The sequence below is a fragment of the Phaethon aethereus genome, assembly GCF_964289735.1.
Source record: "Phaethon aethereus genome assembly, chromosome: 2".
Lineage (NCBI taxonomy): Eukaryota > Metazoa > Chordata > Aves > Phaethontiformes > Phaethontidae > Phaethon > Phaethon aethereus.
In genome coordinates this window covers 113,468,787-113,483,998 of record NC_138582.1, presented here as the reverse complement: position 1 = coordinate 113,483,998, position 15,212 = coordinate 113,468,787, and the positions used below count along the sequence as shown (strand labels likewise).

The following is a 15,212-nucleotide window of genomic DNA, read 5'->3' as shown; positions in this document are numbered from 1 at the left end:
CAATAGTTTCACAAGAACTTATTCTTTGTTCCCCACCAAACATTAATGAACAGACACTGACTTTCTAGCTGGAATTACATAGCTTCACCTGATATTGTGGGAGCAGAACTCCTGGCCCAAAACAAACATGTGCAAAGAACTAGCAGTGTTTTCAACTATAGCTATAGAAGGCAATAGTCCCCTCTTCTTAAAACCTCAGCCTGCAAAAGTGTTCAGTGCCTACAAATACCACTGCCCCAGTTGCATTTCTCACCTGGCCAAAACTGTCAGCTCCAAGGTTATTTCTGTCTGAGTATCAATTAAGTAAGAACCTCAGCATGTATCTCAGTGATTCAAATAATCATATTTGACGCATGAGGTCACTTTCCCCATCCGTGCTGAGTTGCAACTACCCTTTCATCAAAAGAGATTTTCACTCAGCAGAGTAGTATTAGTGATTACCACCATACTGTCTGCGGTTTAGGTATGATAAAGATTACCACTGCTAGTAAATATCTGATCTTTTGTAAAAGAATGCTGTCCCCCTCTATTAGATGATCAAATATTTAATCATCCCAGAATCCCATATAGCAATTAAAAAAAAGATTGTGTGTGACTACGAAGAACTTTGTTTTCCTCATTTCCTTCTTTCTCAGTGGACTGAGTGTATGTGCTTTGCTGTCTTCTATCATTCCTTATCTCCCATCCTTCTTCTCTTTCCTCTTTTCTCACATGCAGCAGAAAGACCATCTACAAATGTACATTAATCTATTAAGCAGTTGTTCCCAGACAGCATATAAGTGTTCCTTCTTACAGACAAAAGGAGCAAAAGTTGATACCTGTGGGTCCTGAGGTTGATCAAAGAGTGGTTTGTGGGTTCATGTGAAGAAAGCAAGATGAAAAGGACAGGCATGGTTAGTTAGAATGCAAGTCTTATTTTAGTTGATAGGTTAAAGTTATAAATAAGATAGGAGTGGGTTCTGTGCATACTTAACTGCCTTTGGCCTCTCATCGTTATGGGGATTAAAGGAAGTGACAAAAGAAGAATGCAAAAAATCTTAAAAGCTTATACTCCCTAATTTTTAGAGAGAGTTCTTTAAAAAAAAAGGAAATAGCACAGCACTGTGAACAGTGAGCAAGATTAAAGGTTCAGACCCGCCAAAACTACTTTGAGCAATAAAGACAGACTGCCAGGAAGAATGAAATTTTAAGCGGTCCGTTTACTGCTTTACTTACTGGAGGATGAGGGCACATGAGGGTCAGAGCTGGTTTACATGCCTTTTCTTGCATTTTCTTCTAGAGAGGCCAGAATGCTTTCCATAAAAGCTCTTACCAATCTAATTCTTATTCCAGACCTCTCACTCCCTTAACACACTCTCAAATGTCAGCAGGCTTATGCGGTAGGAAGCTTAATCAAGGGAAGAAAGACTTTTCTCATTGCTACAAGTGTTTCTTGCACTGCTGATGTAATGTTTTCACCCCAATATGTGCACCAAGTGTGCCCTGGATTAGGCTTACTCTAGTCACTCTCACTGGGATCAGTGGGTCAACACTGTTCAGGAGGAACTTACCCCTTTGGAGGACAAGGCACAGAGTTAGGCAACAGTGGATGTTATGGAAAATATCCTTGCTGTTTAATTGCCCTGTGTACTGCAGTATCACACAGCATATGATGTAACAGACTAGAGGCTGAGAAATGTTTCTTTAGTCCAGTTTGGAAAATAAAGGCATCAGCTTTCACTTGCAAGAGGCAAAGGTGCTATTGTCCAGCAATGCTGAGGAGAGAGGAAACACTGAGCAGCCCCGATCAACTCTCTCATTCAGGTGAGGCAGAATATGTTGTTCAGTTACACAAGTAGAAAACCCTTTTGACCTTTGCAGCAAATTAAGCCCATTGCTAAATATACACCAGATAATTTTGTATGTATTTATCTTCTCATAAGATTAAGGGGGCTTCACTGGCATCATCAGAGTTGTGGTAGATCCACATTTGTTTCACAGACCAGAATCTGAACTTGGGTTTTGCCCTTAGCAATATAGTGCGTTTTGTACTTTAAGTAGGTAGAAGTGTAAACCTAACCAGCATAGGACTCCTGAAAATTACTGTTCATTTTTTATTTGATAACGTTTTTTGGAGAAAGGATTTTTTCCTATAAAGTTGTTGAACTGGAGAACGCAAGTGTTGCTTTGCAAAATGCTTCAGTGTTTCTAGACATGTTAACTTTTTCTTCCTTTCTTTGTAATAGTTTCTCCCCACAATGCATTCCTTGAGACCTTCTACAGAAGAGTCCACTTCTGTAAACCTCATAATAGGAAAAGGAATGGATCTTTTTTATGAGTTTGACTAGGTGAACAATGACTAAAAGTCAACAGCATTGCAAGCTTGTTTCATAACCAGTATGAAATGATATGGATCAGTCAAGATGAATGTCAGCAAGAACGTAAACACCAGAGTTAGTGGTTGTGGATATGTCTGCACCGCACAACAGGATGCATGACAGCAACGATGCTATGGTCTCATACAGTTAAATGTCCCACGGTTAAGTACCATACAGAGGTATTACTTTAGGTTCAGCAAAGTTTTATTAGCAGAATCCACACCTGAGTGACCATGACTGTGCTGCTTCCAGTTCTGGAGCCAAGCAGCTGAGCTCCTCAAGACTGGCTGTCTCTGGTGCTTTGTTGCCTGTGATAAACATGTTCTGAACGGACTACAGGAATCCTTCAGTTAATTAACTCCCAGTGGTTGATACATACTGGCAATGGATTGTAGAAACAGCGCTGCCAAAGATTGCTGAGATAACAATAAACAGTGGAGGGCTACTCATGGATAGTACACATGAGCTGCCATGTTTAATTTCAAGAGATGTATTAAATAATGGCTTTATTAATGTTCCCTTTTCACTAACTCACACGTATTCCCAGCTTATTTCCACAAATTCTGTGTTTATTGTACACTCTCTCTGAGAGTGACCCACTAACAAATCTTCATTCAGAAGGGGAAAAAGGATGGTAAAAGCTCTCCTAATTGAAATTGTGTGATGCAGTGAAGATTATGTGCCTCTGGCTATTTTGGTTGCCTGATTGCTTTTAATAATTCACCATTGGTGCTTGATAAAACGCTCCCTCTGAATCTGCAAGTCTCAGGCCAGCCCATCCACCAGTATCATGTTTTTCCCACTTTGTGGGTGGCCTAAGAGATGACTAGCACAGTTTCAAGTAGTTTCTCCAAGATAGCTCTCCTGCTTCAGTTTTGAAGAAATAACATTGAATTAATGTATGAGATAGAAAAGGTAAAAGTAAAACAACTCATAGCTTCTAAAAATACTAGGGGCCGGGAGCTTAGATATTGTTAGCCATTGAGGCTACATTTTCTTCTGTAGGGTTTTGTCAATTCATATTTATTGGAGGGAGCAAGAGGAAACAGAAGTATTTCTAGCATCATGTAAAATTCCAAGCTGACTGAAAAAAATGAAACCATTTCAATGAAAATGTGCTCCCCCTTCCCCACCCCCCCATTTGTTGAATAAGCTCTACATTTTTTTCAGTCCATTGAAATGAATGAACTGTTAGGGCAGGGACTATTTCTTTGCTCCACATTTGTATAGCACCTCACACAGCAACGTGCAGTCCGCTTCTAGGTCTGATTGCTGCTACCAGAAAAGCTGCAACAAGGTGGAGGCATGTGTGGAACCCATTCCATGGCTTCTTTTGAAGGTGCTGCCAACTGGGTGTAAATACAATGATAGAACTAGGGGAAGAGAGGGTCATCAAGTTGGCAGCTTGCTCAGCACAAAATATTTTGCTTTTGCTTTGGCTACTACAAATAAATAACATTTAAAGACCAGACTTGCAGCAGATGGCCAACAGCTGACTTACAGGAACATTTTCAGCAACCTTCCTTCTTCAGGTAGCAGATCCCTGGATGGTCTTTCATCAGTCAGCCCTGTCTCACTATAAACGGATGCTGAGCCCATTCTGTCAGTATAGTTCATGACATTACTCTTGTCTACTGATGCAAAACTTATTAGCTGCTCATGTTGGATGTACAGCTGAGTTGCCTTTTTTTGGGAAAACTCAAAGCAACCAAAATTACAGTAGTGGAGTTTTCTCTCTATCAGGGCCTAGATGCTAACTCCTCAATGACCTCCAGCGTTCTTCTCCATGAAGATCCCTGCAACATCTAATGCGGGGATAGCAGAGAATGATGTTATGTTGATACTTAGCTTGTCTCTTCTATTGGAAATATTCATGTGTATGTGCATATACATTTCAGTAGCTCATATTTTGGTGGAATTTGACAGTTTTACTTTAATAGAATTTCATTTTCACTCTGTTCAGTGAACTTGAATGTCTCGAGTCTCAGTAGGAACTTGTTTTCTCAATTCTTATTTTCTCAAGTTATTTAGATTAAACTTAACATGTAGCATATTTTCCTTTTGCAGGGCACACACATGTTTCAACCGTTTGGATCTTCCACCTTACCCCTCATATGCTATGCTGTATGAAAAGCTGCTGACAGCTGTTGAAGAAACTAGCACCTTTGGACTTGAATGAGGGGGTTCAGGCATTTCTGGTGTTTTTCTGGCTGATGATGTCACCTTTCCTGTCCACCACCATTTGATCTTGGTTTCCCATGTTTTTATTTTTGAAAACAAAACCAAATGAAAAAAAACAAAAGATTGACAAAAGCTGTGCATGAAGAACTGCTGCCCTCTAAGATCTAACCTTCATGATTTCATCCTCTGTTTCCAATGGACTGCTAGTCTGTATGCAATAGAAAAACAACTGTCTCAAGGTTTCTGTATATCTCTACATACCTCCATTAATAACAATGAAAATACAAATGCAAATTACACTACACTTGACCAAATGTTAATAAATGTTTCCTTCCACCTACGTTGATTAAAAAATAAAAAAAAAAAACCTCATCAAGCATTCCAAGCTTTTATATGCCCACATCTTCTTAATCAATTCACAGCCCATCTTCTTAACTGTTGAATCCAGTACTAGGAGCTGGTCAAATACATCTTCATCCATCCTTGTTTTCCCTGTACATATTCTCCATCTGAGAGACACCTGTGAGCAAAACTGAAATTTTTATATATGAACTCATGATCCACATCAGTTGCATCAGCTGGAACTGGCCCAGATACATGGTGCAGATAAGACCTTCAAAAACTAAAAAATCAACCTGTAACTCAATGCAAAGCATAACAGTGATTGTTATGATTGTAACTTGCCAGTACTGGAGAGAACTTGCACTTCAGAGATATCAGGAGGGGCATCTCCATTGTAATGTTTACCACACAAGAAGCACAAGGTTGTGCATGCTCAAGAAGGATGTCTCATGTAGCATAAAGGACAAAGCTCCCTTACCTTAATACTGTATATGACAAGGAAAAGGGGAAATAAGAAGAATGTTCTACTCTTATGAATACCCTTGGGTTCTGCTTACCAGATCTTTGTTTTCAGATGTTTAAAACACTCCTTTCCAAATGCAAAGTCTAGACAATCACACCCCCTGTGTCAGAAGCCATTTATTTTCTGTCAGGCTGGCCTAATTATGGTCGCTGGGGGCAGTTTTCGGTTCTGTTGTTTTTCTCTTCCTCTTCAGTACAAATCTCCATAAACTCAAGAGTGGTTGTAGACAGAAGGTTTTAGTCTAGGGTCTATTAAATGAGAAGCTGCAGTGAATGACGGTGCTTGTCAGGGATGAAGGGGCTTGAAACCTTTGGGTTAAGAATTTGTTGTACTTCCTCTTGGAGTAAGCCCAAAGGCCCTCCAGTCATTTTAGGTACATCAAACTAAAGATTTAGCTCTTGTTACTGCAAATATAACCCTCTTCAGTTTGGTGTACTTTGCATTCCAACTCTGAAGCCAGGGAATGAAAGGAAAATGGCAGTAGGCTCATCTTTGGATAGGCTTTGCTGAGGCTGTTACGATCAACCACACTTCTTTGATTGTTTCCTATTTATTAATCTTTGCTGTCCTTGTTTTCCAAGACTAATCTCCCATTGAAAGTGTTTGTCTTAACTGGGAAAAGGAAATAGGAAGTATCTTTACTTCTGGCACTAAATATGTTAAAGGGTGCATTAAATATGAAGTGAGAGACTTGGTTAAGGGTGAGAGAAGGTAAGTGAGAAGGTAATATCATAGTGTCTAGCAGCTCACATGAAATACCACACCCCTTCGGAGGCTTGTTACTGGTAGTTTTGTGTTAGCTATGCTTCAGAAACTGGAAAATCAGGAGATCAGTTCAATGTCTGACACATCTAATTCCCATAAGTTTTCTCTCCAGAGGAAAGAATTGGACCCTGCTTTCCCACATATTTTTATGGTGGCTATACAGAAACTTATCACACCTGAAAAACTGCATTCTGAGAGTTTTAGATCATTTTCTTTCTTTGATTCTTAGGTTAACAGGTACTTGAAAGGTGATGGACCCAAAAACATGTTTCTAAGCAGAAGTAGTAGCTTTTGTTAATGAACTATAAAATATTTGGGATATTTAAATTGCTCCATTCATTCAATTTCTGTGACATTTCAGCCACTTTTAGAGTAATTTACTGTGTGGCTTTTACTGCAAATCTGTTTTATGGTACACGTTATTATTCTTACTGAGTACTCATGTTACAGTTGTGTACAGAGGCTGCAGCTACAGGGCAGCTTCGTTGTACCAGACACCAAAAATAATGCTTATTATTTCCACAAACAAGCTCTCAGGCATCTATTTCACATGACCAGCCCCACTGCACAGTAGGGATGGAAATCTTAACTTTTTTTCTGAGACCATCTGTCATATGCACATGAATTACATCAGAGCGAGTCACACCAGGAGAGACTGAACAATGAGATCTTCCAATGTATGTATTTTCTGCCTCTTTACCACTGGGCCCTAAAATCCAGTGATTCCTGTATGGTTCCTGTTTTATTCCTGGTGATGTTACAAAGTTACCTGCACTATGTCAAATGTTGGATGTCTTCTAACAATAGAAGAAGAGAAAGACAAGTATCCAACTGGTTGGTCCATGTTTGGCTAAGGAAAATAGTGCATCAAGCTGTCTCATTAACACAGTAAAAAAGTTTAAGAAAAAAAATCTTTACAATACTGTATAGTTAAATTTTTTAAGTATTTAAAACCTATATTTTATTAAGAAAAAGTGAAACTATTTTTTGTAGCATAATAAAATATGTTTGTATTTCAGAGACAGCATCACACCCCACTGATTGAAACACGGAAGGCTTTCTCCTGAAATTCTGCTTCATGACACGTGGCACTCGCCACACACTAAGCTAGATTAGGTGTTCTGTATCTCCATGTTTGGCAGATGCCATCTGGAGCACCTTGTGTGTTCCTGCTCTGGGAAATATACAGCATAGCCAGCTACTTCCCATCAAAATCCTTGGTCGAAGCTGTCTTTCAAATGCACAGCCTAGTATTTTTAAAAAGTTTCTTTCTTGAGTGACTGTGATGACATCAAAGTAACAAGGTCATGCAGGTTTCCTTGTGAGTTTTTTTGGATCTAAAGCCAGGAATAGAGGAAGACAGTTGACTATTTTCATAAAACAAAGAAAATGCCGTGCTTTTCTTGCATGCTATCATTCCAGTCCTATCCCTTTCTCTTCTCAAATGCCCTAAGCCCAACAGGTTTTCAAACACTGACATCATCTCTAGGATAGCCGTATCAACACTTCGCAGTACATTTGTCCATTCATTGCATCATACCATGGGATGAATCCGGTGCCACTCTGGAGCGAAGGGGAAGCCGTGCATCTAAGTGGCACCATAATGTTAGAGTGAGTGAGGCAGTGAATGGTACTAACAGGGAAGAGGGAGGAACCCATCTCCCTTGCCCTGTTATTTAACCTGCTCATTATGCAATTAATTGACTTTCTTGTTGTAGTTATGCATATGCAATGCATATACCCTTCCTTGTTCACCTTTTGATTCAAATGCTGTTACTCATCTAATAATCTGTGCTCTCCCCAGGTCTGCATTTTCATTTCTAAAGCATTGTTAATTACAGAATTTCTGGTTGCATTGTTTTCCCACAGGAAAGACTAGAAGATATTCCATAGGGAAGATTTACAGTGAAATAATCTGTTCAGCTCCTTCACCTCAATTCCCTCTAAACATGGTGGTGGCTAGATTAAGATATGACATCATTATCAATAGATTTTAAAATGAAAGTGAAAAATGGAATAGGCAATCTGACAGCTTTTGAGAATTGCAGTTTTTGATAGGAGCAATGTACATTGGGAATTTGTACGTTTGGTTTCAGAAGGCCCATATCTTTCTCAAAGTAACTGTTGTGATGGTATTAATGGTAGAGGGAGGGAAAGGGATATTTCTGATTATGAAATCCTGTTGCCATACTAGCATTAAGCTGAAGATACGAGAATGAAAATAGCTATTTTAAATCATCAGTAGGTCTTCCGCCTTGAAGTAGTCTCACTGACTATTCAACCACATAAACTATGCAGGATTTGATCCAGTACAAACTACTGTTAATTGCATCAGGTCTAAACCTTACAAATGCTGTAACTTCAGTCTGCAGTATGTTACATGAGCGTTCAGTTTCAATCATGTGGCTGTGCATATTCAGAACTTGACTTTTATGTTCTAGGGAGGTCCGTGGCTATCACAAGGCAAGAAGTGAGTGATCCAAACTACATCTAATGGAGAAATCATGAGTTTTGTATGGGTCTGACACAGAGGACTCTCTTCACCCAGTTTGCTCAAGTGCCCGTGAACATTTCAGTGAGCTGTAGCTAAGGTTTGAGTTCCTAGTCTAGTCTGAGACACTGCTTGGGGGTTGGGGGGTGTTTGTGGAGTTTGTGTTTTGTTGTTCTAGTTTCACTGTAGCAAATAGTTGACATACCTCTAGTTGAAAACAGTAGGATACTGAGTTTGGACACAAAAGTCAAACAAGAAATAAGCTAAAATATACACACACAGAGGATGAGTTAAATTCATCCTTTGCTATTAATCCTGTGACAGTCTATGGAATTCTAGAAGGACAAATTTGACTGGAGATTTGTTTAATTTCTGTTGAAATGATAATTATTTGCCCTGTCTCCACAGTAATATTAATAGGGCTTCCCAGTCAAGATTAAACACTTTCAGTCAAATGCAGACCAACAGATCTTTCTACAACAAATGCGGTGCTTTTTTATTATTCTTGCTGTACCTCAGTGTTCGTTATTAAAAGAAAAAAAATGACTGCAACATACTAAATCTGGGATAGGTTTTCCAGTTATCAAAATTTCTTCAAAAGATTGGATTGTTACTTTCTCTCTCGTGAGTCATGTAGTTCTTTTGTTCTAGTAGAAAAACAGATGCCTGTACATAGTAGATACTAGGTATAGTAAATATTGTACCATTAGCCAAATTCCCTGCAGCTTCCGATTTATCTAACAGAAGTGTCTGTTACGGTTTTTGTTAAAGACTACATAAAGTCAATGGCAGGAAAGGTCCTTGTTGCTGGACTGATTTTGCTTATATTGACAGAAAAATGTCACATGATACTCAGGCTGTGCTTTCTATTCAACCATATCACTATAGAGGAATGTCAATAAAATCACTTTGTTATGGCATTGTGTGGACTGTCTATTACAAATAACTTGTACAGCTTAATCTGTTGTAGCAGATGTGTTTTACTGGAGTGGGTGGAAACTAGCACTAGTGAAAGTCCACTGATTTAAGGAATTGCTCTTCCAGGATCTTATCCTTTTTGATTGACGATTGTAATCAGGCCTTTCCACTGCTTTTGTTCAGTTTTTCAGGGTACATATCTAAAACTTGAGGCTCTCCACCTAGGGATGCATAACCAAAGTCCCCATGCTCTCCTCGACTACTCTAAGACCAGCTCTGCCTTGAAAGCATCTGAGCTTACTCCTCACTATAGAAAATGTCTGGACAGAGGGACAAAAGAGATGTATATACTACTTAGGCACACCTTGCTTCTAGGTAATAATTACTGCATTATAGGTATGAAATGCAAGTGCAAAGATGATTTCTTAATAGCATATGCTGGGTCTGCATTAAGTGTTGACAGCAAATAAATAGCAAGATGCTCTGGCATTCTCAGTATGTCACACCCATTGCTCTTCCGCTCGTCACTGTAATATCTCAGGCATGTTTCATTAGCACATTCCAGGATAGATTAGCACGCCTCAGATACACAGTCAGCAGACACCTTGCTGACCATACCTGTTTTCTTACATAAATGGCACCTCATGAGAGATCATTGTATAATATGAAGGATGAGAAAACTTAAATATGAGGAGCAGTTTTTATAAGGAAAAATATAGACCTGTGGAAGACACTCCAACAGAAATGGTAAACATATCTTGCACAAGACAAATCAGTAGCAGATGTGAAACTGTGACAACCCTTAAGAGACCTTCTCCGGCCAGCACTGCATTTTGTCAGGTGTGGAGGAGCACGCGTCCACAAGTCCAAGTCCAACCCTGTCTCTCCTGTGGCAGGGACACTGCTGGCGACAAGAGTAGCACCCACCCGTGCACGTGCTGAAGAAATCCGGGTCTCACAGCGCAGCCTTTATTCAAAACTTGCTTGTGTGCATGTGTGAGGAAGTTGGAGGGGAGAGGGTATATTTCTCAGAGCTACGTTTCTCTGAATATTTCACATATGAAGGAAGGAAAAAATCAATATTTACTAAAAAGCAGTCAGATGAGCTGCTGATCATTAGGGTACATCAGAGGTGTCAGTTCCTGCAGTAGTGATCCATTTATGTGGCTGAAACAATGCCTTGTACCAGAACCATGTATGATGTATTCATGATATACGTTACTGAATTTCCATTGAAGCATAGTGGCAGTCCGCCTGAAGCCCCCATACATCCATCAGATGTCTTTCTTGGCATGCTAACAAAACACCATAATCCTATATGATATTACAAATCAATAATAATCCCTTCATACCCTGTGGTAGCAAAGTCATAATTTTTTGCTACAATGGAGAATAAATCCACTTGTGGCCTGATGTTCATTCTTGTATAAGAGGCCAGACTGGACAATAGCTGTCATTTCTGGAGAACAATGGAGAACAAAGCCACAAAGAATCTGCCATGATTCCTCTAATCATAAATCCTCCTTGAGCTGCAAAGCCACACTCTTTTATTATTTTTTAATTTAATTCTGGTAACCTTCAAAATCAGTTTTGCCTGAAAATACTTTTCTCGGATATATCAAAATGAAGAGTGTGTGGCTTTGTTTGTTTAGTTCCTACCCTCTTGGAATTAAGTTTTGAAGAAAAAAAAAAAGAGAGATATTATTCTGTCTGAAACACAAGCCCTGATTCTTATTTGTGTTAAGCTTTGGTGTAAAGCACATTTATATTGTTTTAACTCTTGTGTAAATGAAGCTCATCCCCACAGTGCTATGTTACAGCTCTTTGAGGTTGAACAGAACAGAAGTCACTGAAGAACACAAAGACTGCAACTAGTGATGTTTTTTCATGAATTGCTGGCCCATAGGATTCATATAATTACCTCCTACAGTATAAGAAGATAGTGGTGCTGCATGGGAAAGTTTTCTGTGTCAATGATAAACAATAATAATACTAAGGTCACTTGCCTTTCCTTCTGTGAAGAGTAACACACTTTAGGGACATACCTTCCCCTTTTAATTTTTTCAGTATGAAAATAAAAGATGGGTTTGGGTTATTTTCTTTCCCAGTTACAAAATTAATCAGTCATAAAATAAAAAAAGCTGTAAATACTCTGTGGTGTGACACTGAAAATCTGTTCAGTTGGTTTCAGAATGGACCACAGACAGCAGTTGAAGAACTATTGTTGGGTGTGATTTCCTAATGCTGTTTTTTCCAGAATCAAAACCACCCACAAAAATAAATTCAACATACTCCTGTTTTTCTGTTTTCAGTACTTAATATGCTTCAGTTTGTAGGCAAAGCAGTATAGGTACCTAACCAGCATGCCAGGTGGAGTCATCGTATTTAGATAACTGCTTTTCAGGAATGCAGCTGGGGCAGCACTGGAATCCGCTTAGGAACTTTGTTACAAGCTGTGATGTGACTTCAGTACCTCTTAGGTATGTCTTAGTATTAAATCCAATCGCTGACTTTTCAAGAATGACTGAAATTAGTAATACAGATTACTATGTAAGATTATACTTACAATGTGTGAGGATACATTTACTGACAGCTTTGGCATCTTTGGCAATTCAATATAAACTTCCCTGCTTTTGGCATGTAAGTTAACAGCTTTAGTTGTTTGTGCATTGATTAATGGAACTGGGACCTTGGAGTTTAACCTCCTCTACTACGGTATGTAAAGCACACAACATGGCTTTTGAACATCATAATTGTGCTTCAACTACATCTTCAGTCCTCCTGATGTACAAACCGAAACATCTTTACACTCTGGACGCAGACATAAAATAAGTAGTGACACGCCCTGGCTTTTGTAAAATGTAGTCTACCTAATTTGTGAAAGAAGAATCGGTCTTTGGGAATGCACTGGCACTGCAGAGAGGCTGTGAAAATGATCAGAGGAGCATCCAAAAGAATGCATGGGGACCCATATGATGTGTTTTCCAACTCGTAAATTAATGTTATTACAATATATGTAAAACTTACATTCAAATGGAAATTTCTGCAAAATATGAACCTGTGAAAGTATTTAGAAAGGTTGCTCTTAGATTCTCTGAGCACAAGTTTATTCATCTGTCCTGGAAATTATGAAATCAAACACTATGAGCAAAAAAGAAGCATACATATTATTGCCACATGAGCAGCATTTTATATTAAATCTCTCACAAATATAAAAATACTTCAACAAAGCTGGCATTAATGATGCCTAGTGCTGCCACTTAGTGGAGCTGTGTTTTCCCTTCCTTAAATTGGAAAATCAAAGATATTTTTTTTTGTTGTAGCTGGTAAGAAACCTCAGTTTGTACAGAAGTGTAGCATGGGACTGTTTTTCAGTGGTGCTGGGTACTTGGAGCTCTTGTGTAAGTGCCTTTATGTGATGGCAAGAAGCATTTGAGGAATACAGGAGTGAAGCACCTCAAGTGAGAAATGTGTACTCTTCTTTTCCTGCTGCCTTATATATAACAATCACATCACGAAATAAGTAGCTCATCAATACAAAAGATAGTTTCATATGGAACTTCAGCAGCCTACAGAAATTCCAGACACAGATCACAGCTTTCTATCATTAGGGAAGTTGAAAGGATTAATTTGATTAATTTAGCACCTGAAAAACAATCTTAAGTTATGTGTGCTGAGCTATGGATGGTTAGATTTCATATTTCCATTATAAAAGGACCATGATGGTGATGATTATTTACTGTAACTCTTCCATCATGTACAAGTGGCCTGAATATATTCATATTGGGAAAAGGACTGTCCTGTGAAGAGTTGAGCAAAGCTTATGTCCCTGTGCAACAAATTTGAATCACCTCTTCAGGGCAGAACTGAAATCGCTTTCACTCCAGTGCATGCAGACATAAATTGAAAAGGACGTTCTTTTAAACAGAGTACCTGTGGTGGTGTCTTCCACCTCACTTCCTCCTTCTTAGCTTACAGGCCAAACACAGCTCATGAGAATGAACTCCTTGGATGCTACTGGCAGAAGAGAAAAAAAAAAAATTGAAATATAAAAGAGTTAATGTTATCTGTACAAGCAGAAATCAATGTTTGTTATGCCATCTGAGTGCAATTGAGCATAAAACAGCTAAAAATATTTCAGTGATTGAAGCCAAATATGCAAACAACAGTAGGTAACGTATGTGAGTAACCAGTCTAGATATGTATATAGGCTTATCTCTAAATAAATCAAGTATTGTTCATATCTGCATATGTTTCTCCCTGTGTGGATAGCACATATAAGCTTATGCTGCAGTACTTAAGACAAAGATCAGTGCTGGTTTAATACACAGGGGAGTTGTAAAACTTACGTTTATTCTTTCTACAGGGAAAATTTAAATTAATACAGCATATATCAGCTCCATGATATTCTGGTACAACAGAGCAAATCATAATCTGTGCTACAGCTAGTACATAGTAAACTGGGAAAGGATTTTACTTTATTCAGTTTTCAAGACAGTGAAGCACAAATTTTTTTCTGTCATTGTCATTCTATTCTGTGAATAATTCTTTTTAAGAATGTAACAAATCCACCTTCCTGTTATATTACAACACTGAACTTCTGATGTCTTTGGTGGTATTTTCTACCCTATGGAAGACAAATAGATAAACTTACATACTACATAGAGTAAAAGTCCTTCCAGATAGTAAGAAGCAATACACTCAAAAGTCTCCGTAAGCTAGATAAAAATGTATCTTAAATTTATCTGAATAAAATAACCATATGTGGAAAAAAATGTAAGCCCATGTTTTGTTTCATACAGAACCAACTACTAGATTTTTAAAGGCATTTAAGAATCTAAAACTTATAACTGATTTTAAAATATGGCCAGAGAACCTTAAATATCCCAAAGTGTTTTGAGGAAGGTCTGTTCATATTCCAGAATTGGTAATTGCACTCCTTTCCATAAATTTTTTGCAGGTTTCCCCCCCTAGGAAAATGAGATTGTGAAAGTAAGTAAAGTAGAAAATACCACAAGAATTAAGTATTTGAAAACTTCATTTAGGATTACCATACTTTTAAGATACAATCTATTTTTCAGGCAACAACTTTTTCTCTGTAGTAAATGCCTCTGATACATACTTTCAGATGTAACAACTTCTTAACCCTTGTTTAATCCAAATTTTATTGTTCAGCAGTAACAGTCTGGCCCTGCTACAGCATAAACAATGCTTTGAGTGGAAAGCACATTGATACTGCAAGTCTTGAACTCTCCATTACTCTCTATCCTGGTTCTGGAATTTATTCCTAAACTCTTTATTTCTGAAAATCAGATTCGGTGTTGAGTGAATGAGGGAATTCCAGAAAAAATGCCTTGTCAGCAATTGTACTCCCATCCCTGATGAATGACCAGGGTTTGGGCTGAATCCTTTCCTGTATGTTGCCCTGTTTCCTCATCAGTCTCTTCTCCCTCATGCTCTGGGTATTGGCAGGCAATGGCCGAGAGATTCTGTGCTACTAATGAAGACAAATGCTGCAGCATTGCCTTGATAAATGTCTGCCACACAGACCGGGTATCTTAAACATGTCATTAAGTAAGCAGGACGGTGAAGAGCTCGTGAAGTGAGTACAGCCTTTTCCCGGTGCATGAGACAA

General features: G+C 38.6%; 1 protein-coding gene across 1 annotated transcript in view; it reads left to right on the top strand.

The window, feature by feature from the left end:
- HECW1 (HECT, C2 and WW domain containing E3 ubiquitin protein ligase 1) overlaps positions 1–5,254 on the top strand; it is a gene marked incomplete at its 5' end in the record, with an annotated part of 190,275 nt that extends 185,021 nt beyond the window's left edge. The window contains one exon of the mRNA XM_081996466.1: positions 4,425–5,254. Coding sequence (XP_081852592.1) covers positions 4,425–4,536 — 112 coding nt within the window. The 3' untranslated portion in view covers positions 4,537–5,254. The remainder of the gene's footprint in view (positions 1–4,424) is intronic.
- Between the last annotated feature and the right edge of the window lie 9,958 nt (positions 5,255–15,212).